The 27,201-nt window shown below is 35.2% G+C and overlaps 1 protein-coding gene across 1 annotated transcript; it reads left to right on the top strand.

Annotated features, from left to right (window-relative positions):
• The first annotated feature begins 5,472 nt into the window (after positions 1 to 5,472).
• LOC131040411 (enoyl-CoA delta isomerase 2, peroxisomal) lies at positions 5,473 to 25,881 on the top strand. Its single transcript, XM_057973322.2, has 2 exons — positions 5,473 to 5,731; positions 25,229 to 25,881. Exons 1-2 carry the CDS (start codon positions 5,473 to 5,475, stop codon positions 25,879 to 25,881), a joined length of 912 nt encoding a protein of 303 aa, XP_057829305.2.
• The last annotated feature ends 1,320 nt before the right edge of the window (positions 25,882 to 27,201 follow it).

The raw sequence follows: 27,201 nt of genomic DNA, 5'->3' as shown, positions 1-27,201 counted from the left end.
AGAGAATCAAGTCTCTATTTTTCACTTAAGTCTCTCTCTCTCTCTCTCTCTCTCTCTCTCTCTCTCCCCATTCTTTATCTCTAAATTCTCTCCCTCTCATCCTCTATCTCTCTATCTCACTCTTCCCTTCTCTTAGGTGTATCTCTCTCTCATTCTCTCCCTCTCTCCTCCCCCTCCCTCTCTCCCTTTCTCATTACTTCTCTTTCTCACTCTCTCCCTCTCTTCGCACCTCTCTCTCTCTAGTCTCTTGTACTCTCTTTCCATCCCTTCCTCCCTCTCACTAAGACTCTCTCTATCTCACACCCTCTCTCTCCTTCCCTCCCTCCACCTCTTAGGTCTCTCTTTCTCTCCCAATCCCTCTATCCACCTCTTATATCTCTCAATATCTCCCCCACTCCCTATATCTCTATATCTCCTCCAATCCCTCTCTCTCTCTCTCTCTCTCTCTCTCTCTCTCTCTCTCTCTCTCTCTCTCTCTCTCTCTCTCTCTCTCTCTGAGTCCCCTTCTCTGTGTCACTCTCTATCTATATCTCCCCCTCTATTTCCCTCTCTCTCTCTCCATCTCTCTCCCCCTCCCTTTCCCTTTCTCTATCTCTGTCTCCCCCCCCTCTCTCTCTCTCCATCTCTCTTTCTCTCATTTATCTCTTGTCTCTTCATCTCAGTCTCTATCTATCTATCTCACTCTCCTCCTCTCTTAGGTGTATCTCTCTCCCATTCTATCCCTCTCCTCCCCCTCTCTCCCTCTCTAGGGTCATATGGTATTCTTAGGGGTCATATGGTATCCTAGGGATCCATGCATGTGTCCTAAGGGGTCATAGGACACCATATGACTCTTTAGGACACCATATGACCCATAACGACACATAAGAGGTCATATGGAGTCCTAAGGGGTCATAGGACACCATATGACCCCTTAGAACATGATATGACCCATAATGACACCAACTAGTGTCCTAAGGGATCATAAAACACTATATGACCTCTTAGGACATCATATGACCCATAACAATACCATATGGAGTCTTAAGGGGTCAAATGGTGTTCTAAGGGGTCGTAGGAGACCATATGACCCCTTAGGACACCATATGACCCCTAACGACACCATATGGTATCCTAAGGGGTCATAAGTTGTCTTAGGGGTCATACAACACCATAAGACACATAACAACACCATATGGTGTCCTAAGGGGTCATAAGGTGTATTAGGGGTCATACGACACCATAAGACACATAATGACACCATATGGTGTCCTAAGGGGTCATAGGACACCATATTACCCTTAGAACACAATATGACCCCTAACAACATCTAAGGGGTCATAGGGTGTCCTAAGGGGTCATAGGACACTATATGATCCCTTAGCACACCATAGGACCCATAACAACACCAAATAGTGTCCTAAGGGGTCATAGACCACCATATGACCCTTTAGGACACCATATGGTGTTGTGATGGGTCGTATGGTGTCTTGAGGGGTCATATGGCATCCTATGACCCCTTAGGACACCATATGGTATCGTTATGGGTCGTATGGTGTCTTAAGGGGTCATATGGTGCCCTAAGGGGTCATAGGACACCATATGACCTCTTAGGAAACAATATGACCTCTAATGACACCTAAGGGGTTATATGGTGGGCTAATAAAATGATATATTATTTAAAGTTGTGAATAGAACATCATACAATAAAACATTAGTAGTTTAGTTTTGATATAGCTAAGTTAGACCATTGTCGGAATAAGAGAGACTCCAGGTGAACAAACAATGAGGCTTCGCTAAAAATCAAGTGTAAGATCTTGACCTAACCCTAAGAGTACTACCTTTCTAAAACATATGATTCTCTTAAATTTGCAAAGCTATAGGACTAATCTCGATTGTGACTATAGGAATTACACTTTATTTATTTCATGGGTATGTACCCTTCCAAGCCTTTTGACAAGTGATGATCATCATATACTACCACTGCCATGCTTATAACAAACTTCAATTTCTTTAGATGGTAGGCATTGTGTAATAGCATGGGAACTCTCGCATACCCAGCAGTATCATTCTCGGTGACATCATCTATGTTACTCTCCCTCTTTCTCTTCCTACCGGTTATTTCCTTCTGAAAAACATATTCTAGGTAGTTTGACTCATCATTTTGCTTTATTGACACTATTTTCCACATCTTCTATGCTCATTAAAAACACATTCGAGAAGAATATTGTTGCAAGTTTCCTTGTTTGTCACAGTAATGCACCCGTGGTTCAATTTCAGACCCTTCTTCCTCCTATTCAATATACACACACAAATCCATCAGTCAATTTTCTCAGGAGAGCATACATGATAAAAATCAAAGAGGAAGTTGCAGACAAGAAATAAATTCACTTACTTTTATAGAAGTGCAGACACAATTGCAGTGGGGTATGGAGGGAGGGAGGGAGAGAAGAAGAGAGAGAGAGATGGGGTATGGAGGAAGGGAGAAGGGGAGAGGGAGAGAGAGAGACAGACAGACAGACAGACAGACCTTGTACGTGCTTGAGAGGGGGAGACAATACACTGTTTATAGTTAAGATAGAGTGTATGTGCTTCTTACACCATAAGTACCTCGTATGCATTTTTTTATACCATAGGTAACCCATACGCCCTTTTGACTGTTTAGGCTTGGAAATAGGCCTGGATGACAAAGCTACGATTTGGAAGTTTGATTTCCCTCCATTTCCCTCCTTTTTGACGTGTTTTATTTTATCAAATTGGTTTCTCGACTTTGTCATCATCAGGTTTGCACTTCAACAATTGGGTATTTCTAAAATTGCCACCATATTTTCACCCATCTTCTGATCTTTCTAACCATATAATTTTTTTTAATTTGAACAATAATAACATTATTATTGAATTTCTTTTACCAGTGTCTCCATAGTTCTTACAGACATAGGTACACCATTTTTTTAATAACTTTTGATATACTTAACCAAATTTTTAAAACTTTATATATTATTGTAGTGCACTTGATTCTTTACAATTTGAAAAAAAAAATGTATTTTCGATTTAATTAGTGCAACTTATGCTTCGTACAAGAACATGTGCCTAATTTTCAGGATGTGCTCGATTAAAAAAATTATTAAAAAAAAAATACACATCTTCTAGTACTCACTCTTAACTATCTTTCTGCCAAAGGATTTATCAAAATACTAAATCTAACTATGACTTTTTTGATGCGCACGTCAGACACTATGTTATGTTTTTCAGAAGAAAAAAAATTGGGGTCTATTTTTCATGCACGAAGGATTTGAACCCCTTAATCTTATCCAATTTTGAAAAAGTTTAGTAGTTTGGAAACTATATTTAGAGTAATACAATATTTATTCTTTGGTTATATGGAGGGAAACCCCAGATGGGAAATATTTTGTGTCCTCGGTTGTGGCTATCCAAAATGAAGTTGTGGAAGAAATTCCTATTTGGGCTAAAGTCTAGAACAAGAAGTTAGTTCCTAAGGTTAACATATTTTTTTGGATTTTCATCCAAAACAAGGTTTTAACTCTGGACAACCTTCAAAAGAGAGGTTTTGTTTTTCCTAATAGATGTTCTCTTTGTTGCAGGGAAGAAGAGACTACTTTCCATATTCTTAATCAGTGTACATTTAGTTAGGAAATCTGGAAAATCATCTTAAGCAAGTGGAATTTGAGTTGGATTTTTCCAAATTCCCTAGGGGAATCTTGGCAGCAATGGCATTGCCCTAATTCCAATCCAAAGATTGTGGAGACTTGGAAACTTACTCTCCTGAATGTTATATGGAATATATGGAAAGAGCGCAACAATAGGATTTTTAGGGATAAAAGTGCCATTCTGAAGTGGTGGTGGATAAAATTTATAGGAGCATATTTGAATGTATCTATGGTACTGATAATGGACCAACTGCTAAAGATGACTTCAATGATAGGTGGAACCTCTCTACTACCATACCTAGTAGGGAGAAGGGAAGAGAAGGTCTAGTTTGGTGATTTCCTCCTCAAGGATGGATTAAGGCTAACTTTGATGGGGCCTCTAAGGGGAACCCGAGTAAAGCTGGATATGGGGGCATTGTCAGGAATTTTGCTGGAAGTTGCATAGTAGCGGTGGCTGGTCCTTTGGAGAGTCAAACTAGTTATTTTGTCGAAGCCTCAGCTACTCTGAATACCCTAATTATAGCTAAGAACCTTAATCATGATAAAGTATGGCTTGAGGGAGATTCACTTAATATGGTTAAGTGTTTGAAGGGGGAGTCTGAGCCATCATGGTCAATTGAAAACGTTATTTTGAAAGCTAGGGAAATCATCACCAGTTTTACAAAAATAATTATTCAACATGCCTTTAGAGAGAAAAATATGGTGGCGGACTGTCTGGCGAACTTAGGAGTTAATTCTGATTATCAAATGATGTGGCATGGGGAAGATATTAATATGAATATTAAAGAGCTCCTTGGAAAGGACAGATTTACGGGGAGAGAAGGACCACATAATCATGATAGGGTATATGAATAATTTATGCTTTGATGGAAAGGTAATGATTACCTAGAAAAGTGGTAGAATCCCAACCAATTTTAATATTACTTTGCACACTTTGTGGGTCATCCTTTTCAAAATTTCAAGTAACTACGGGAAAGAAGTGTTGAGTTTGCAGAGAAATAGAGCTGAAAGTCTGAATTCGAAAATAGGAGGAGATTTAAGGAGGGAGGAACTAGACAATATGACAAGATGGAAGGTAATGTTGAAAGTGTGGGCAAAGCTGGAAAAAGGGTCCCTTACAATCTTTATGGATAAGTTGGTGGATTACGACAAAGGTAGGGTAAATCTCGTTGTTTCCAAAATTTTTGAAAATTGGTGTAATGGGTCCTTTAAAATCTATGGGGTAAAGTTCAAATTGGACGTGGGACTCATACCTACTATGACTGGTATGCCCCACTCAGGGCTCAATTTTTTTAAAGACCTTAAAGTTTCCAACAATGCGGTTAATCTTTTCCCACGTAAGGAAAAAGAGAGGGCTAAAATTGGCAAAGCCACAAGGGGTTACTATGAAGCCTCCAATATCAAGAAAATCTAGGGTTGGGTTTTGAATGCCATAATGGAATATATAACTATTGAGGGCCACTTTTCCAGGGCCCACACTTATCACTTTGTTCTATTAAACTATTTCAGACATGACAAAAGGGTATCCCTGCCCTACTATCTATTCATGTCCCTTTCAAGGTCCCTTAACAAACACAGTAAGATCCCCTCAAATTTGGTTCTCCATTACGGGCTTTTGTTGCTTATTTATGAGCACTGTAAAGCCCTCACCATGCTGGAAAATAAGAGGTTATCCGCTTCTCTAGGAAAAGCCAAGAGAAAACTAGAAGGAGGTGAATCTAGCAAGGAGAAGGTGACCTCTAGCAAAAAAAGTAAGAGTGCCTCTGGGATGGAAACCCATGAAGAAAAGAATGATACAGAGGAAACTGGAAAAGACAGCAGTGAAATGGATACATATGATTCTAATGGTGAAGACAGATGGAAAGATGATGAGGTGGGTGTAGAGGATGATGGTGGTGAGAATGAGTATAATAATGACAACCCAATCCACAGTGCTAGCCCTGACAATTACAACAACAAACCTATAGTGGATGTGGAAGACAAGGATAATGAGGATAAAGATGTGAATTCTGAGAGGGAGGAGAACAAGGAACCTGAGCAGGATTTGACTAAGGATAGTTTAAGTGAGGATAAGGAAAGTGTTGGTAAAGAGTTATTCCTGGATAACCTTAAAAAACCCACTAAGGCTAGATTGGATTATGACATATGGACATATGAACTTTTGAAGAACTTGGACAAAAATGGGGAACAGATGGATGAGAAAAGGAAGGATTATGATAGGGATCAAATAAAATGGAAGCAGGATATGGAGGTGAAGGTTAAATCGCTGGAAGAAGGGAATGTGGCGATAAAAAAATTGTTGGGCATTATCCTGAATATCTTGTCAACTGTCACTAATAACCTTGAGGATATTGCTAAGGTCCTCAATAATTCCAGCTCTCCTAAACCAGTGGTGGACCTTGACATGGATGAAGATACTATCGAGATTGGCAGTGGGGAAGCTACTCCAAGTGCTGCTGCAAAGAGGACTAGGGCAAGTGTCAAGAAAGTTGCGACTACTTTTGCAAAGGATATCCCTAATCTTAGGGAAAATATCAAAGCCATGTATGGGATTAGCAATACCCTGGCTAATGCCCTGAAAAATATCAATTAGTTTCTTCTCTCGGGTCTGGCTGGTTTTTGTTGGCTTTTTGGGGCTTTAGCCAGTTTTCTATGGTTTTTTGTTGGCTTTTCATTGGTTTGTTCCTTTTGGTTTCTTAACGCTTTATCTTTTAAGTTCCTTTTGTAAAGGGTTTCAGGGTCCCTTCAAAACCTATTTTTACCTGAATCAAAAACAACTTTGTTTGACTTCCCACTTCTATGCTTCAACACAAAGGTGTAACCCTACAAGAACTCTACCCATCTCATATGTCTTTGATTCAACTTACTCTGACTGTTCAAATATTGTAAAGCTTGATGATCGGCATACAACACAAACTTTTGAGGCAACAAGTAATGTCTCCACTTCTTCAAGGCTTGAACTATGGTATAAAATTCTTGATCATACACTGAAAAGTCTCCTTCTTGTATCATTCAAATTTTCACTGAAATAAGCTATTGCTCTTCCTTCCTAACTTAACACTACTCCAATTGCATTTCCACTCACATAATAGTCCACTTGAAATACTTTTCTAAAATATGGTAAAGCTAACACAGGCTGCTCAGTCACCTTCTGCTTCAACAATTCAAAACTCTTATTTTCTCTAGTTCTCCATTTGAAATCCTTCCTATCTCCTCTCATTGTCTCATTCATAGGGCCACAAACTGAGCCAAAATTTGTGATAAACTTATGGTAGAAACTAGCCAATCCATGAAATGATCTTTACCTCTCCAATGCTTTTTGATATACGCCATTCAACAATTGCTTTTACCTTCTCAAGGTACATCTTCAATCCATCCACAGATATCACAAATCTCAAATAGACTAACTTTTTCTTCATGAAATTGCACTTCTTAAGATTTATCAACAACTTCTCTTCCCTCAATCTCTGCAAAACTTGTCTTAAATGCAACAAATGCTCTGCTTTGTCTTGCTGAAAATCAAAATGTCATCCAAATATACAATAACAAACCTACCCAAGAACTTCTTCAATACCTCATTCATCAACCTCATGAAAGTACTTGGTGCATTAGTCAATCCAAAAGGCATCACCAACCATTCATATAATCCTTCCTTTGTCTTGAATGCGGTCTTCCACTCATCTCCTTATCTGATTCTGATATGATGATATCCCCTCTTCAAGTCTATCTTGGTGTAGTATTTGGCTCCACTCAGCTATTCCATTATGTCATCCATCCTAGGCAAAGGAAACCGGTAACTCACTATGATCTTATTTATCGCTCTGGAATCGGCACACATCCTACACTCTCCATTCTTATTAGGTACTAACACTGCTAGTACTACACAAGGACTCAAACTTTCTCTGATCAAACATGTCTTCAACAATTCCTGCACTTGTCTATTCAACTCTTCATTCTTTGTCGGTGTCATCCGGTGCGCTTCTTTGTTAGGCAAAACTAGCTCCAGGAATCAGGTCCATGCAATAACTGATACTTCTCACAAGCGGTAATCCATCAGGCATATTATCTAAAATGATGTCTTCATATTCTGTCAACAACTCTTTTATCTCCTCTTGTTGTTCTCCATGCTTTGGGCTCTCAGTCTTCTTAGGAACTAAGGCAAAACACACATTCTCATGTCTCATTCCATCCAGGAATTTCCTCCTATCAACCAAACAAATTCTTGCATTCGTACAGACTTCACTTTTCAAGGGTTCCTCCAAGGGTAACAAGGTTTGCTTCATCCCATTTGCAACAATAGTGTTTATGTTTTTCTCCCAGCATGTATTGCCTGTCTATCAAATTGCCAAGGTCTTCCCAACAAGATGTCACAAATATCCTTAGGAATAATATCACGCAAAAATTCATCATGATAATTCCCAATTTTCAATTTCACCAAACATTGCTCACTTACTAATATCTTATGATCATCCTAAATCCATGCTATTTGGTAAGTCTTAGGGTGTTTCAATCTTTCTAACTTCAATTTATTCACCATCTCATCTGAAACAATATTGTCTGAACTACCACTATCAATAATGACTTTACAACACATCAGATACTTTACATCTAGTCTTGAACAAATTTCTCCTTTGCAAGGGTTCTTCATCACCTCCGGTATGACACAAAGTTCTCCTCATCATCAATAGTTCACCATCTTTCGGTTTATTATTTGATCTGGTATGGTCTTCTTCTACCAATGTTGTTCTTCCAGTGTTCTCTGCCTTCTTACATTCAAAAGAATGATGTCCTTCTCCTCCGCACTTAAAGCAAGTTCCTCTAAACACTCTCTTATATTGTCTTATGTCATCTTTTCCATAACCCTCATGCCAATAACCATCAGGTTCTCTTCTCTGATAGAAATTTTTGTCATACTTTTGGTACAAACTACCATCCTTGCTTACTTCCTTGTCCTTGTTCTAATCTACATGGGGTACTCTCCCTCTGAAATAACCTCTTTCTCCTTGAAATCTTCCTCCGAAAAACCTTCCACATCTATGTATTTGTCTCTATTCATGTCTTTTGTTCAACTTCTCTTTTGCTTTCAAGACGTACTGATAAGCTTCTTCAACACTCTGCAACTTGATCAAACTGAGTTCATCTTTTATGGACATCCACAACCCATTCAAATATCTAGCAACTTGTTTGATCTCATCATCAACATGTCTGGATGAGATATTCAACTTGTAGAACGCTTATGTATACTCCTTCACACTAGAGATTCCTTCTGCTTCAGATTATGTAGTTTTCAAAATAGATTCACTTGATAATTAGCTGGCATAAACTTTGATTTCAACTTGGTAACCATCTGCTCCCATGATTTGATCTTCTCTTTACCTCTTCTATGTCTATCAACCTACAAATGTTCCCACCAAAGCGAAGCATGACCTTTCAGCTTAGTACAAGCATACTTTACCTTCTTATCTTCCATGATGCCTTCAAAATAAAAATATTTCCCATCTCCGTGATCCAGTCTAACAATTCACCTAAATCCAACTTGCCATCATAATCTGATGGGTTAAAATGTGATCTGGTATTCGCTCTTGACAATATAATATCCGATGCAAGAACCGATTGAACATGTCAGCTTAATGCATTTACAACAATAATTAATCATCTCCATAGCGTGACATGTTGATCTGGAAAAGATAAACCTGTCAGTGTAACCCCAGATAACCCTGGACCTATTTGCCAGTAAAAGAAAATATGCAAATATGAATATACCAATGATCAATTCATTTAGACAAGATGTCCACACGATGTCTTCAATATTACCAAGTGTCTTCCATGCCATTCCAAGTGCCGATGATCATTATATCCTGTTGGTGTACCATATACCAGTAACTATGCAATAGTTACTTGCTTGTTGGTGAATGTTGTTGGATCTCAAAAGTGATAGTGTCTTAGTAGATGTTGACATCAATGACAAAACCATACCAAAATACAAACAATCTCCCCCTTTGGCATTGATGGCAACACAAGATGGAAAAACCATCAAAGTGCCAAACCAGAAATGTCAAACACCAAAAACCAACAATCTCCAAAAAGATCATAACCAGAAATCAAAATACATACAGAGAGTAATAATCTCTCCTAAACAACAATCTCTCCCCCTGGGAGCAACATGTGTTTTCCTTGTGTTTTTCAAAGTGTTTCCATACCAATCTCTCCCCCTTTGACATCAAAGGCCAAAGTTACAACAAAACCAAGTTCATATATAAAATACCAATTAAATCAATATACCAACTACTCCCCCTAAGAAGTAGCTTCCCATCAAGGACCAGAATAAAAGATTTCTCTATTAAGTCTGCCAGTTGATGACAATCATCAACTTCCTAAGTCTCTACTGGTGATTGGGAAACTTTCAGCTTTTAAAATTGAAGAATTTGGTCCTGATGCTACTACTATAAAGACAGATTTGGCCTTTAAAGCATCAACATCATTTGCTCCATCATTTGACAAATTTGATTGGAAAGCCTTTTATGCAAGAGAACTTGAAGAAAGTAGGAAAGAGAATGAAGAACTTAGAACTTGAAGCACTATTTGCAAGGAAAATGCCTAAAGGTCTAGTTGGAAGTAAGTATGAAGGTAAAGCACCCTTTAAATGTTTTAACTGCAATAAGATTGGTCATATGGCTTCGAGATGCCCTAATAGACATGCTAGACTAAGAGAAGAAGCTAGAAGAACATACAAGCCTAACCCTGAATATCAGAGATATAGATTTAAGAAGAATAAAGACAAATCTTGTTACATTGCTGATGAAGGTGCGACTGATGATTCTGATGAAGATCCGGCAGACAATGGATGGGTTTTTGTTGCTATAACAGAAGATCAACCGACACCTACTGCTCAACCAGTAGTATAGGCCCTGGCAGGTAAAGTTGAAGTAAAGGATGAATGGATCATTGATTCTGGATGCTCACATCATATGACAGGAGACAAAGGTAAATTCTTGAACTTTCAAGAATACAATGGAAGCTTAGTAAGATTTGGAGATGACAAAGCTTGTTCAATCAAAGGTAAGGGTACAATATCTCTTGATGGTAAGCATAAAACTAACAATGTTTACTAAGTTGAAGGATTAAAGCATAATCTTTTGAGTGTTGCTCAATTAGTTGAGAAAGGATTTCAGTTACAATTTAAAAATGGAAAATGCAAAATCATGAATAGAACTGGTATGGAAATTGCAACTGGTAATCAGACTAGAGGTAATATCTTTCATTTGAATAACAATGAAAAGACATGCTTGATTGCACATATAGATGAAAGTTGGCTATGGCATAAGAGACTCTGTCATGTAAACTTTGATTGCATGGTAAAGACCAGTACTACTAAGGCAGTTAGAGATTTACCTAAAATTGTCAAACCTCACAATACAATATGTAAGGAATGTCAATTTGGAAAACAAGTTAGAGCTAGTTTCAAAAGTATTCCAGAAAAATCAAATAATGCTCTTGATTTGATTCACACTGATTTATGTGGTCATGCTAGAACTAAAAGCTTACAAGGTGATAGATATTTCATGCTAATCATTGATGACTATTCTAGAATGTATTGGGTTACTTTTCTCAGAGAAAAATCAAAAGAACTTGGAAAGTTCAAACTGTTCAAAGCAATGGTTGAAAATGAAACCGATAAGAAAATCAAATGTCTAAGATCGGATCAAGGAGGTGAATTTACATCTAAGGAATTTAATACATTCTATGAAGTGAATGGAATCATAAGACAACTATCAGCACCTCGGACACCACAGCAGAATGGAGTTGTTGAAAGGAAAAACATAACTATCTTGGATGTAGCAAGAAGTATGTTATCAGAAGCAAACCTACCACATGTGTATTGGAGAGAAGTAGTCAGCACAGCGGTCTATATATTCAACAAAGTTCACATCAAAGGTGAAACCGGTAGGACCCCTCATGAACTATGGTTTGGTAATACTCCTACTCTTAAATATTTCAAAATTTTTGGAAGTAAATGTTATATCAGAAGAGATGAGTCTATTGGAAATTTTGATCCTAGAAGTGATGAAGGAATATTTCTTGGTTATTCATCTAAGAGCAAGGCATATAGATGTTTTAACAAAAGATTGCAAAAAATTGTTGAAAGTACAAATGTAAAGATTGATGAAGAATTCAGAGGAACTTCAAGGTATATAGACTCTGAACCAGCAACAAAAATTTTGACAAATGAACCTACTCTAAATCCACCGGTACAGAATGAAGATCTAGCTACCCCGGTATCATCTGAGGATTCCATAGTAATTGAGGAACAACAACAAACAAAGACACCTCGGTATGTAAGACTGAATCATTTTGAAGATCAGATAATTGGAAACAAGTTTAAAGGAGTTATGACAAGAGGAAGATTGGCAAATGAAGAGGTATGTCTTATTTCTCAAATTGAACCATCATCTGTTAATGAGGCATGTGAAGATAAATTTTGGATTAAAGCTATGGAAGAAGAATTAGAACAAATTGAGAAAAAAAACACTTGGACGTTAGTTCCCCGACCTAAAGATAAAAATGTAATTGGAACCAAATGGGTATTTAGAAACAAACTTAATGAAGATGGTAAGGTTGTCAGAAATAAAGCAAGATTAGTGTGTAGGGGATATTCTCAAAAAGAAGGAGTTGATTACAATGAAACCTTTGCACCGGTAGCTAGAATTGAGGCAGTCGGATTATTTTTGGCTTTTGCAGCACACAAGAACTACAAAGTTTATCAAATGGATATTAAATGTGCATTTTTGAATGGAGATCTTGAAGAGGAAGTATACATTGAACAACCTGATGGATTTTCTTTGACAAATGACAATGATATGGTTTGCAGGTTAAGAAAAGCTCTATATGGATTAAAGCAAGCTCCAAGAGGTTGGTATGCAAGATTGGATAAGTATCTTTTGAAGATTGGTTTTACTAAAGGAAATGTAGACAACAATTTATATTACAAAATAACTAATGATGACATCTTGATTATAGAAGTATTTGTTGATGATATAATCTTTGGAGGAGAAGATGGATTATGTAAAGAATTTTCTATTAAAATGCAGCAAGAATTTGAAATGTCTATGATTGGAGAAATAAAATTCTTTTTATGATTACAGATTTCACAGACTGATAAAGGTATATTCTTGAGTCAATCCAAGTACTTAAAAGAGCTACTTAAGAAATTTGGGATGGAGAACTCTAAATCGGTAAGCACACTTATGACAACAAATAACAAATTATCACAAAGGGATGAATCTACACCTGTTAATCCAACTAGATACAAATCTATGATAGGAGGTTTACTGTATTTGACACAAACCAGACCTGATATTATGAATGCAGTATGTATTGTTTCAAGATTTCAAAGTAATCCTAGAGAAAATCATGAATCAGCAGTAAAAAGGATTTTCCAGTACTTACAAGGCACTACAAATCTTGGGTTATGGTACCCCAGAGATGAAAACTTTGAACTATGTGCATACACAGATGCAAATTGGGCAAGAGATGTGGATGATAGAAAAAGCACCACCAGCGGAGCATTCTTTCTTGGAAAAGGATTAGTTTCTTGGTTAAGTAAGAAACAAAGTTGTACATCTTTATCAACAGCAGAATCAGAATATGTTGCAGCAGCAACTAACTATACACAGGTACTATGGCTTAAACAAATGTTAAAAGACATAAAGGTAAAATGCAAGGAACCTATTACTATCTATTGTGATAACACTGCAGCAATTGATATATCTAAGAATCCAGTACTACATTCTAAAACCAAACATGTTTCTATCAAACTGAATTTTCTAAGGGAAAATGTTGAAGCAAAGGAGATAAACTGGTTTATGTGAGTACTAAAGACCAGATTGCGGATATTTTCACTAAACCTCTGCCTAAGGAGACTTTTGAATATCTCAGAGATCAGCTTGGAGTCATACCCCCACCGGTAGAGACTTAGGAAGTTGATGATTGTCATCAATCGGCAGACTTAACAGAGAAATCTTTTATTTTGGTCCTTGATGGGAAGCTACTTCTCAGGGGGAGTAGTCGGTATATTGATTTAATTAGTATTTTGTATATGAACTTGGTTTTGTTGTAACTTTGGCATTTGATGTCAAAGGGGGAGAGATTGGTATGGAAAAACTTTGAAAAACACAAGGAAAACACATGTTGCTCCCAGGGGGAGAGATTGTTGTTTAGGAGAGATTATTACTCTCTGTATGTATTTTGATTTATGGTTATGATCTTTTTGGAGATTGTTGGTTTTTGGTATTTGGCATTTCTGTTTTGGCACTTTGATGGTTTTTCCATCTTGTGTTGCCATCAATGCCAAAGCGGGAGATTGTTGGTATTTTGGTATGGTTTTGTCATTGATGTTAACACCTACTAAAACACTAGCACTTTGGAGATCTAGCAGCATTCACCGGCAAGCAAGTAACTATTGCATAGTTACTGGTATATGGTACATCGGCAGGGTATAATGATCACCGGCACTTGGAATGGCATGGAAGACACTTGGTAATATTGAAGACATCGTGTGGACATCTTGTCTTAATGAATTGATCATTGGTATATTCATATTTGCATATTTGTTTTTACCGGCAAAAAGGTCCAGGGTTATCTAGGGTTACACCGGTAGGTTTATCTTTTCCAGATCAGCATGGCATGCTATGGAGATGATTAATTATTGTTGTAAATGCATTAAGCCAACATGTTCAATCAGTTATTGGATCGGATATTATATTGTTTGCAAAATGTTTTTATTGTAATATCTTGTAGAGCCGACCTACTAAAATTGGTCTTAGGTTATGGTATAAATGTAAGATCTTATTTGTAAGATCAATAGTGAAATACAAAGAAGGTTTTTGTGAAGGTATATGCGAGATTAAGCAAAGATATACATGCAGACATCATTTGAAGGTGAAGATAGGTTTTTGTGAAAGCATATTAGCATTACACCAGTACTGAATCCAGCATATGAAGATGCTATTTTGAGCAGTACATTCTTATTGGATTTAACCATCCAATTGTAGTTAGTGTGACTCCCATTTGTGTTTGAGCAGTGAGCTTTAGGCGCTTGGCCTTTCTGCATATGCAGACCCCATTTATGTACACTTACTATCTGTAGTAGTATCATCTGATTGTAGGTAAGGTTTCCCACCATGGTTTTGCCCCTTACAGGGTTTCCACGTACAAATATTTGTGTTATGTGTTATGGATGACTTTGTGTTTATGTTTCATGCACTAATCCTTACCGGTATAGCAATTAACTGTTAAAATTGTCTACTGGCATATTAAACTGGTTTACCGGTATTAAGCATTAAGTTGGTTAAGTTGTTTTTGGTTTGAATTTATTTGACAACTGATTCACCCCCCCCCCCCCCTCTCAGCTATCTCTGGAACCTAACAGTTTGATAGCTCATGGAATTCATGGTTCATTTCTCTCTTCCCCATGAATCTATAGCATAACACACTTTTCTAGTGTTGGTTCATGGTTTCTTGTACCCTCAATTAATGTACATTGTTATTTCTATAATTCCACTTGTGCTCTTGCAATAGCATGCTGGGAATGAGACATTTTGACATTGAAGTCTCTTCAACTAGTTGACTTGGAAATTTTGTTTGAGTACTTCAATATTGGTGGGATATATATTTTAGACAACATTCCTAATAGCCCATATAATAGATCTCCTTGTTTGCAAATTGTTGTGATATCTGGAGAGTACATTTCTTTCATTGAGATTTTATTCCAGAGCAATGAGGTATTGTATTCCAATACAATGAGGACACCATCCAATCATGGAATCTGGATGGATACTCCTCCTTTGTAGTAGGGAAAGTTATGAATTTTGAAGCCATGATGTCTTTCATGTTCTATTATTTTTAATAAGCCTATTAAAAAAACCCTATTTGTTTTAATGAAATAGATTCAAAGGAGGAGAATGGACACCTGAATTTAGGAAGGACTACAATCTTATAATTGATGTAGTTTCTCATTGCACAACACATGTGTGTAACCAATCCAATCATTTGAAACCTTATTGTGACATACACACACACACCTGTGAATTATAGTGCATGTTTTTTATAATATTATGTAGCAAATTAGGGTGTGAATTAAAGTGTATGTTAATGATATTAGATTTTCACAATTCATAATGTTGATTGTTATTGCTTTTGGATTTGATTTTGTGTGAATTTTTCATCAACATTTTCAAACAAACTTTATGATCTATCATCAGAATATTGGAAAATATTTATATTACAAATGCACTTCATTTCCATTCATCTACTTATATATATTTTGTATGGGTTGTTCGAGTATATCCAAAAATTGTCATTTTTGTAATAGCAGATAATAGAGGATTATGGAACCTAAGGTTACAAACATGGGCAAGACAGTACCTTGGTCAACAAACATACCTAAGGGTTATATCACCTAAAAATGAGTACCCCATCCCTCCAAATGCTCTACTATGCAAAAAAGCCAAAGGCCTTTTGCACACACCACATCCTTCACAAAATTTCAAAGCAATTATGTTAGAGAACACATCGCATTACCGAATTATTTGTATGATGTGTATGTGCCAATAAAGAGCAATAGACATGTAAGTTAGTCTTAGTTTATTATTGAAATGTCCCAGCTAGCTATCAATATCTTTTAGTTATTAGTTTCATTTCCAATTTGATATCAATTATTTAGCATGTTGTCAAATGAATTAATTGTTTTATAAGAAGATTTTTGAATCTTCAACTGCTATCAAGTTATAATCTATAGATAAATAAATCAATACAATTATTTTTTGTTGTATTTGTTCTTTGTTTTCAATTAATTCCTCTCACTGCACCCATCACTATTCACTGATTTAACTCCTAAATTTTAATTTCTCAAATTTAGTTATTAATATTATCTGAATAAGGTTTTTTTAAGTTGATCCATAAGTTTTTCCAATTTAACAAGAGATGTGAAGCATCAGGTTCTTGCCATTAGTTTAGAGTAGATAAAACTTGAGATGAAGATGGGGGGGGTAGGGGGGGAGGAAGAGAAGTAAATAGATAGAGAGATAGAGAGAGGTAGAGGGAGAGTTAAAGATAAAAATAGAGAGACACAGATAAGAAGATTGACAGATAAAGAGAAAAAGGTAGAGGAAGAGATAAAGATAGAGAGAGAGATAGAGAGAAAGAGATATAAGTATATATCAGTGTCAAGGATGATGCTTTGTGTCTCTTGTTTAAACTAGATTTTTCATGAACACATTTACTTAAAAAAATTAAGAGCAATAAATATAATTAATATATTTAATTTAATTAATTGTTAATTTGGTCAATTGTGCATCCATTATAGTCGATAAACATGAGCTTGTTTTTATATCATGCTATACATTTGAAATAATAAAGTCGTTCCACATGGATTCATTAACCGCTTTGGATTTGTGATCACGTGTTAAGACAATGACGTTATTTTAATCTTCTCACGGATTTCAAAAAAGAAGGCTTATCTTCTCTTTACTGCCACGTGTAAACCACAAGTTCCAAAACAAACGACTAAAAATGCTTACAGAGGTTATACCAACCTAACGACGTATAAATAATTATAATAAATTTCAATATTAATAAGTTTAAAAAAATTAATTCTTAATTTGACTATTTATACGTGATAATAAGTATTAATATTATTAAAATTTTCATATAATATATATTACAATTAATTTATATATTCTATATTAAAATATCAAAAAATAAATATTTTCAAATTTGATTTTTTTGACATTATGCATTATAGTAATGGTAATAGAAAATCTAAAATCTCATTATACTCTATCAACTAAATTTGCAATGCTCTACATTAAGTTATAAATTTATATTTATTAAAAATGTTACATTTCAAAATAACCATGCAAACATAAGTATAGTAATATAAAATCAAAGAATGGTTGATTGAAGACATAAAATTAAGTAAAAATACAATTTATAATGAATAAATGCATATTATATTATTATAATCTCCTTTCCAAAATATTCATTGCATACCCTCAAAACAAATTTTATCAAGCTTGAATTATTTAATATAATATCTAAGAAGTATATTTTGTTGACATTATAAATCCCAAATCCCATTATAGTTCATCAATTAAATTTAGACTACACTACCCTATAATATATGAATGAATGTATATTATATTAATTTATATAATATATATTACATTAGTTTAATACAATAAATTTATCTAATTTAAACTTTCAAAAAGGTGATCAATTACTTTAGGAGGAGGTGAATGGTTGATTAATAATTTCTAATGCACTTGAAGAGCAAGCACAATAAAAAGTGGAAAGGAAAAAATTGTTCATCCATTAAAAAAATGAGTGTCAATTATATTTGTGTGCTGGAAAGTGTGGAATCTACAAAAGAGAATCAAACAACATCAAACACACACATGAAACATTATGTTAGAGTTATAAATCAAAATAGAAACTAAACTAAGTTAGCTTCAAAATCAAGAACCCCAAGCACGTCTCATGTTCCTCTATCTCCAAGGATCTTCTAGATTCAAGGTGGCTCTCACTTGGAGGAGCACTTGATCTTTTAGATGTCAATCTAAAGAACGAGATTGAAGGATGTGCCAAGATCAAAATGAATGCAACTAAGATCTTAGCTAGATGATCAAATGATATGAAAAGATGAAATGCAAGATGGAATGCAGGATATGAGACTAATATTGATTCCAAATTGAAAGCTTAGGTGTGCTAATTAAACTAACATGGAGATCGATATGAAATTGATATACAATATCTATGAATTAAGCTAGCATGAAAATGGGATTAGCATGATACTATCAACATGATGAAAGCTAAACTAGCATGCAACTAAGATGATCTAAGTTCTTGAAGATGACAAATTGAGCTCCTTGATAACCCGCAAAATGACTATAAGTTTGATGCACAAGATGATGGATCCTAAGATTGAAGAAATGGGCTCTATTTATAGAAAAAATAGAGAAATGGATGGCCAAGATTGAGCAATCTAAACAAGGGCTAAGATTGAAAGTTATCAATCCATGAGAGAGATTCAATCCAATCCCAAGTTGACAAATGTCACCTTGAGATGGCTTGAGAAGATACTAAGCAAGCATTAGATGCTAAGTAAGCATTAGGGATAACCTCAAGGGATGACATCATTGGATAATGCTATTATCCAAGGGAGCATGCTATTATCCGAGAGGTAAACTCTTGTGCAAAGTTGAAGGATGGCCAAAGGGACAACCATCATGGGCTAAGGTGATGTCTTGTAAGAGGCATTAAATGTCTTTGAAGACTTTGGAGGTTAACTTGTTGGAAGGTAGATAACCTTCAAGGCTTTTGTAAGAGCCTTACAAGTTTGGAAGACTCAACAAGTTAACTTGTTGAAGAAGGTAAAGTCTTCAACACATTTTGAATACTTTCCCCAAATTTGGAGAAGTGACTCCCCCAAATTTAGGGATGTGACATGATTAGAGGAATTAGGCTAGTTAATGAGGGATTAGAGGGGTTCTAGAAGAATATTAGCATGCTAATGGAAAATGTAGGAGAATGCAAGTGGAGAGAAATAGGCATTTTTAGATTTTTTTATTTTTTATTTTTTTTAAAATTTATTTTAGCCAAAAGGGGGTGCAACTTGCATTTGTAGGATTTTGCAAGTGGGGGGACTATTCACAAATAAATAATGATTTATTTAAATGTAAAGGGATTTTAATCAAACGCAAATTCAATTAAAAGGGAAAAGGGGGGTTTTAATTAAATAAATAAGATTTATTTAATTAAATGGCTAAAGGGTACTTAATCAAACCTTAGTTTAATTAATGGGTTAGACTAGAAGAAAATGATTTTAATCAAATCTTTAATTTGATTAATAGGTTGACTGGAAGAATATGGATATTAATTAAATCTTAGTCTAATTAATAGATGAATAAATGATGATTAAATGAATAAAATTCATTTAATTAGCTATGCAAGTTTTAGGTGTCTACATTTTGACCCTCTTTGAAGTGACGTATGACCACATGTTGATTCAAAGAAAAACACTCGATATGTCGCCAAAATGCTTGATATGGTGTTCTCATCAAAATTGTCAATATGAAGGCCCAAATATGAAGAATTGATTTGATATGAAAAGTCGATATGAAGCTAGTGTCGATATGAGACTGATATGAAATTGATATGATAATTCCCCCTCAAGAGATCGTTTGTGCTCTAAAGGCATGAATGAGCTCTTGAAAGAAGAAGAATGTTATTTGAAAGATAGAAGAGTGGATGCATGGGTTTGATAAGATTGATTAGATTCATTGGATTGATAAGATTGATCAGATTGATAAGAATGAGATCAAGTCTGGTTTCAGGAATGACACCTCCTATATAAGACAAAGATGATCAAAACATCTAGTTTCAAGAATGATATATCTTGCATAAGACCTTATTAAAATGTCTGGTTTTAGGAAAGATACATCCTGTATAAGACATGATAGATGAGAGTTGGATGAATGATGAAGATATGAAAGTGAAGAAAGATTCCATGATGATGCGATAGATATGCATATGATGGATGTAATGATGAATGCGACTAAATGATGATGATGATGATGATATGAAACTAAATGCATTTTTTACATGATATGCAACTAAATGCAATTGTAGTCATCTTGTCGATCAATTTTGTTGTGCTCCTTTTATCATCATTGAGCCTTTGATATGTTGAAAGTTGATACAAGCATTATGGTATAATTGAACTAGAATGACCTGAGTATAAATTACATGGATTTTGATATCGCAAGATGACACAAGCATTGAGGTATAATTGAACCAAGATTACCTGAGTGTTGCTTGTGTAAAACAGACAAGAGTTAATCTTTGTCCTATACAAATTCAAAATGTCCTCAGTCATATGTTTCCTGATCACATCTTAAGACAAATTTGCACAGTAAAAGGCTTCGCTCACAAACAGTAGACAAAGAAAATATCACACTCCTTCCTTGCTTCTCTAGTTTCAAGACATCCTTGAGTGGCTTATGAGATATGATAATCAGAAATCAAAAACTACCATAGGTGAACATGCATGCCATCCTATGTATTTTTGTTGGATAAAACATCTTGCAAATGCCTCGTTGTTTTTTTTTTATCAGTTCATGTTTCTTTGTTTTACCATTGATTTCCTTGATCTTGTTTTCGTCTCGATGTGTTTGTTGTGATCGATTGTCTATTTGAAACCCAAAGGTGATTTTCCCCCAGCGAGGTTAGGATTTTGCCCCCACTGTAGATACTACTTATGATATGGAATATGTACATTAACCACCAAGCCATGACAGGATATGATACAGATAATTGTTCAAATAATCAAGGACAATGACTACGCTAAGTATGTCCAAGATAGATAAGCATTAGTGAAATTGTGAATGTTGGTGATGGCTTAGATGGGTGGATATGATATGTATAAATAGATGGAGGAACCGCTCTATCACAAATAGCGAGCATGTTTCTAGGTTTTCACCACTCACTTTTATTGCACTTTTTCATTTTTATGATTTTTTGAAAGATGAAACATGTACTGCCATCAATTGATAAAGATAAGGCTAACTAGGACAAAATCCAGTAGTCATATTGATCTATGACAATGTTTTGATTACTCGATGATTGATAAGAATGTCTGGTTTCAAAGAGTAAGTACCTCGTATAAGACCGATCTATCTGGTTTCAAGTGTACATTTCCCTGTATAAGACATGTTGATGTTGATAGATGAATTGATTAACAAGACATGATGATTGATAGGAATGCCATATTTCAAAGAGTGACTACCCCGTACAAGACCGATATGTCTGGTTTCAAGTGTACCTATCCCTGTATAAGACATGTTGATGTTGATAGATGGATTGAGTAACAAGACATGTGAACAGTTTGATTGTAGACTTTGGAGAGTTTGTCTGTTGTTGATCTGATTTGATGGATGGGCCATGCATTCATTCTTTGATTTTCAATTTTTATTTGATTTTGTTGCTTTTTTTTATTTTTAGTTTTTGGACATTTTGTGATTTTTTAGAATTTTTTGGATTAGAAGCAAGATGTATTTGGTTGCCCCAATGTATTTTTTAGAATTTTTTGGATTAGAAGCAAGATGTATTTGGTTGCCCCAATGTATAGCAAGACAAGGAATATTGTGAATGGACGACTGAACCGTTGAAGTGGAAATTAATATGAGAAAGGTGAAGGTAGTTTATGAGACACGTCAAGAGCTTTTGGAAATCATGTTTTTGTCCTTAGTTTTGATCAAGATCAAGGATGGAAAAGGGGATATGGATGGAGATAGGATATGGATAGGAGAAACAAGATCATAGATAGTTATAGATGTTGGAAGAAATGAATAGTTAGGATAGATGGTATGGATTAGTGTGAAGAAAGATTCGTAGATAGTACTAGATGAATTTAGATAGGGTAATGGATATTGGAGGAAGGATAATGGGAGATGTGGTATGAAGAATAGAGTGGATGAAACTTTGACCCCAAGTATAGAGGTCTCCATTTGCAAAGAGGTGATATATAAGATTGTTATATTATGTAGCACCACCTGAATAAGTGTTCCTGAACTTTTTCAAAGATAGAGACCCAACCCACACTTAGAACCTTCGAAAAATTCAACCGAACATATCTAGCAACTAGGAAGTAGACTCAAAAGGGAAGAAGAATCACAAACTGGATCAAGGTACTCAGTCTTTGATTACCCATGTGTGTGCAATTGGGTTCATTTCGGCTCATGTGATCATTGTAATCTTTAGAATCCAACGTGGCTAGCTACATGAGTTACCCTGACTTCAAAAGCATCCTAGATAGAGCCTCACTGCCAGCAAGTGTCCATAGCTCCGACGAGGTTATCGTTGTAATATCACAAATATTGCTCCATTGCTAGCCAGACATCCATAGCCCCAATGGAGTTATCTGTATGTTCCCATAGCCAAGCATTTTGATATTGCATTTCATTGCATTTTTTTATATATATTTCTTTTCTCGCTCGTGCTTTTGATCTTTTGATATTGCCTTTTTCTCTTCTTATTTTGCTTGCATTGGCTTATAAGTGATGAAACTTACATGGGTTTGATAATTACAGTGGCGGTGAAGCAAGATTTTTGATTTTTCACTAGTCCGTCTTCAACTAAGAAATCACAATGATTTAGAGCAATTGATTAAGTGTATGAAATATAGTAATCAAAAGATGTTTGCACCAAGATACAATAAGTAGTTATTTTATGGATTGAGTGTGTATCCCAACCAAAAGAAAATGTTAAATAGGAACAACCTCGAATTCTGAAGTGTTTCATGAATAGATATCTAGGAAAAGGAGTGAACATGAGATTCAAGCATGGGCAATCATGTGACAAAATGACACAAATACCTATTTCACAGATGATGAATTTATGTAAAGGATTAAATGAAAGGGATGGAAGAATGGAAAAGAGGTGTTGGATAATAGATAGAATGTTTGAAAATTTGTGTGAGGATAGATGGAAATGTATTCAAGATGATTGTTGGTACACAACTTGAGAAGTGATGAAGAGATGGAGGAAAACTGAATTTTGGGACATAAGGACCCAAAATAGATAAAGGAAATGATGGAAGAATAGTTTTGGAAAGATGTTTAGATAGATGGTTGAAAGAAGTTCAAATATGTGTGCCTTTGTTGATCTTTCTTATGGATCATTTGAGGTGATGGATGGAAGGGATGGAGAGTTTGACTTTGGAATGAAAGGGCCTAAAATGGATTTGGAGGATGAAAGGATTCCTTGATCTTGATCTTGACTTCGAGTAGGATCATTTGAGTTTGTGCTTTTCTCTTGATTTTGAATTAGATTAGTGAAGGAGATGGAAGGGATGCCATGCTCTTGCTTAGGAGGTGGATGTTGAATGGGACTCTGATCTTGAGATTAAAGGGGATCATCGTCGATGGAATACCAGAATCTTAGGGGATCATCATAAGATTCTTGATAGGTGGGATCCTGATAAAAAAATGGGATTAGATTGGAGAGCCATGATATCTTGATCTTGATTTAGGCTATGACTCATTTCCTTTGAATAAGCTTCTTTTTTTTCAAGCGACAAGGGATGATCACATGAGTGATCAAAGTTTCAGTTTGGATAGGTTAATGTTGTTGACTTGATGGATACTTCGTTTCGGATACTCAAGCTTACTAAGTCAAATAGAGGGTTTGTTTGATAGGCCCCTATGACAAAGCACATCAAATGATATGGATAAAAACTCCCGATATGGAAACTCGATTTGACTAACTTGAATACCTAGCTAGGTATTGTTGTTGTGGAGATAGTTGGATGATAAACTCTTGATCACTTGGTTTGATACTCCCCTAATCTTGTTGGATGAAAGTCTTGCCTAAAGATAGTTTAAAAGTTAATAACCACCTCAAAAGGTGCTTTGTTGGATTTATAAACTTCTCCACTGATTTTTATTTATTTGTTGATTGATAATCAAAGCATGAACGCATGGCCCATCCATAAAAAAAAAACAAAAAAAACGCAATATTTATTAATTAAAAATTAAAGTTATAATAATAATATATGAAAGTTATAATAAAAATTCAAGACAATAATAATATGCTAAAGCTAAATCATTTGTGTAGCCCACCACAAACATCAATATGTAAATTTAAAATTTTAAAAAATGGAAAAATAAACTCTAGATGTGACATAATGTCACTCAAAAATTTAATAATGCTTATATATGTATAAAAATATGGTTTTTATAAAAATATATTGTGAATGTGACATGATAAAGGATGTACTCTATATTAAATGTATAATAGTAAAATAAATTGAAGTTAAGAGATGATTTGACATTTGCTGATGTAATTATTTTGTATTTTTTGTTGACAAAAATTGAATTTTATACCTATTGAAAATACTATAGACCAATCATATGACAAATAAATTAGTTTTTAAATAACTTTTGCTAAAAAATTTGCATGTTTTTGAAACGATAAAAATTTATTTTAGTTTGATTTTTTTTTTAAATAATTGATTGGAAAGGACAATGATTAATAACTATTTAAACCATTTAAAAAATAATGATTGCTATAGTATCCTGCCATGGTAGAAACTAATAGGAACTAATAATAAAAATTGATTAAAAATTAAGAATAAGATATGAGCCTTTGTAATCTCCCTAAGCTTTCCCAATGTAATAATATATTGATTAAAAATTAAGAAAAATAAAAATTCACAAAATTAAACCATGTTCTTCACTGGATACTTATCTCCGAAAAGATGGGGAGGCCAAATCACCGTTGGATGCAAATATCTCCTAAATTTTTATTGTCAAATTAATGGTGGAGATTCATGAGCATACTTCTCTGATAAATTGATAATAACCAGACCCCTGTGTTTGCATTCTGCAGGGGTTTTGATCAAACTACAGGCATAAAAATAGGTTTTGATCGAATTAAGGCACAAAAATTCTGAGCGAAAACAATTAAGAGCGAAAATATGTGCAGTTTGGAGAAGCATAAGAATATTTTCATCCTGAGGATGCCAGGTGATGGAGAGCATCGCTTTAACCCTAAATTCATGGACTCCATTATTTCTGCAATTGATCATGTAAATCTTAATGCTCACCAAGCCTCTGCAATCATCATAACAAATGACGGCAAATACTTTTCTAACGGCCTCGATCTCGAATGGATCTCGCTCGACAAGGAGATTCGAACCCCGGCCGTCCGCAACAAATTCATCGAGCTCTTGGCCGCCGTCATGAGCTTAAAATTGCCGTCAATTGCCGCGATCTGTGGCCACGCTTGTGCAGCTGGATTCATTTTCGCCCTGGCTCACGACTATAGGTTCATGAGAAACGACCGAGGGTTTCTGTACATGAGCGAGGTCGATGTCGGGATGACTATTACCCCGTCGGTCATGTCTGTCATCAGAAGCAAAGTTGATTCGCGTCATTTGACGGAAGTTATGCTTGGCGGCCTCAAGTACAGAGCACAAGAAGCCCTCGGAAAGGTTTTGGTGGATTCGTGGCATGGTAGTTCTGATGAAACCCTAGATGCCGCCATTAATGCTGCCGTTGAGCTTGGTAAACGGAATTGGAAAGGGGAAGTCTACCTGGGGCTCAGACTCGGCGCATTTCCAGAAGCTGCAGAGAAGCTTGGAATCCAAAGTGCTTCTGCACTTCCTTCCAGATTGTGAATTCAATGGACCTTGATTCTTTTGTGTTCATAGTTTAGGTTTCTTAGTTTTAATTAGTTGTTACTCAGTGGATTTCTTGGAATTAGTCCAAACATCCATTTTTCCTTGGTGTTTTGGTTCCAATAGTGGTTTCAATTGGAATAATAGGAGGAAAGCATAATAACAATCTATTTTATTAATATTGAGTGTTTAGGAATTAGATCAAACTTGATGTCTACAATCTATTTTATTCAAGTTGGGTTATTTATCTTTGAGCTCACATATGTATTTGACCTTGGTTATATATAGTATATATCCAATAAATTAAAGTGTTATTTGTAGGGAAATAGGATCATATCAATAGCTTAATGTTTCATATTATCAAATATTTATAACTATTGGATATTATATACATGGCATCTAATGAAATAAAATAATTTATTTAGTATTACAATGAAAAAATAAAGAAAATAATTTTGATGAAAACTCGTGATACTTTCTAGGTGAGCCACCCAAGATATTTCAAGACCTATAAGTAGTTCAAGGAGGTTCGCATGGATAGGACTCATGGGGGACATGAGAGAATGTAATATTTTCCTATGAAATAAAATAAAGCAAGCACTTACTACATGACTTGTGATCCCTATCTATTTTGGAGCAAAAATATGAGATATTTCAGTGGGTCATCACTATAATTCCTAAATCCCCAATTAAGAACTGCATATGTGTAGTTATGGATATAATCTTGAAATAATCACACTTCTTTGTCATTTTTTAAAGTTTTAATACACCAAAATTTGTCAATCTATTCTTTATGGAAGTGTTTAAACTTCATAAGCTACCAAGGAACATCATGAGTGACAAACATAGTCAATTATTGACCCTATTTTGGGAAGAGATATTTTGTTGGACATGCACCAAACTCACACCTAACATTAGCTACCACCCCCAACCAAATGATCAAACTAAGATTGTAAATTTTAATAGAATGAAGATTGTTTGAGAAATTATGTTGTTATTCATCAAAATACATGGATAAAAGGGATTTGTCTAGGGGAGAATTATTATAATAGTACTTATAACATTTCTATTTGGGTGACACCCTTTGTGGATTTGTGTGGATATGAAGCCCAAAATTTTGTTATCCTTTTGTTGCCTCATAACAAGGCCCCAAGAGCAAGTGATTTGATCTAGTAGGGCTAGGAAATTTTGAAGTCAATTGAGAAAAATCTCCAATAGATGTAGAATCAACAAAAAAATGTATGAAAACCACCATAGGATAAAAAGAATGTTTCAAGATGGAGATATGGTGTTTGTGTGATTGCAACCCTACAAGCAACC

The sequence above is a fragment of the Cryptomeria japonica genome, chromosome 7 (assembly GCF_030272615.1).
Source record: "Cryptomeria japonica chromosome 7, Sugi_1.0, whole genome shotgun sequence".
Classification (NCBI taxonomy): Eukaryota; Viridiplantae; Streptophyta; class Pinopsida; order Cupressales; family Cupressaceae; genus Cryptomeria; species Cryptomeria japonica.
Note: the sequence above shows the minus strand (reverse complement) of the source record. Positions and strands in the feature narration are given on the sequence as shown.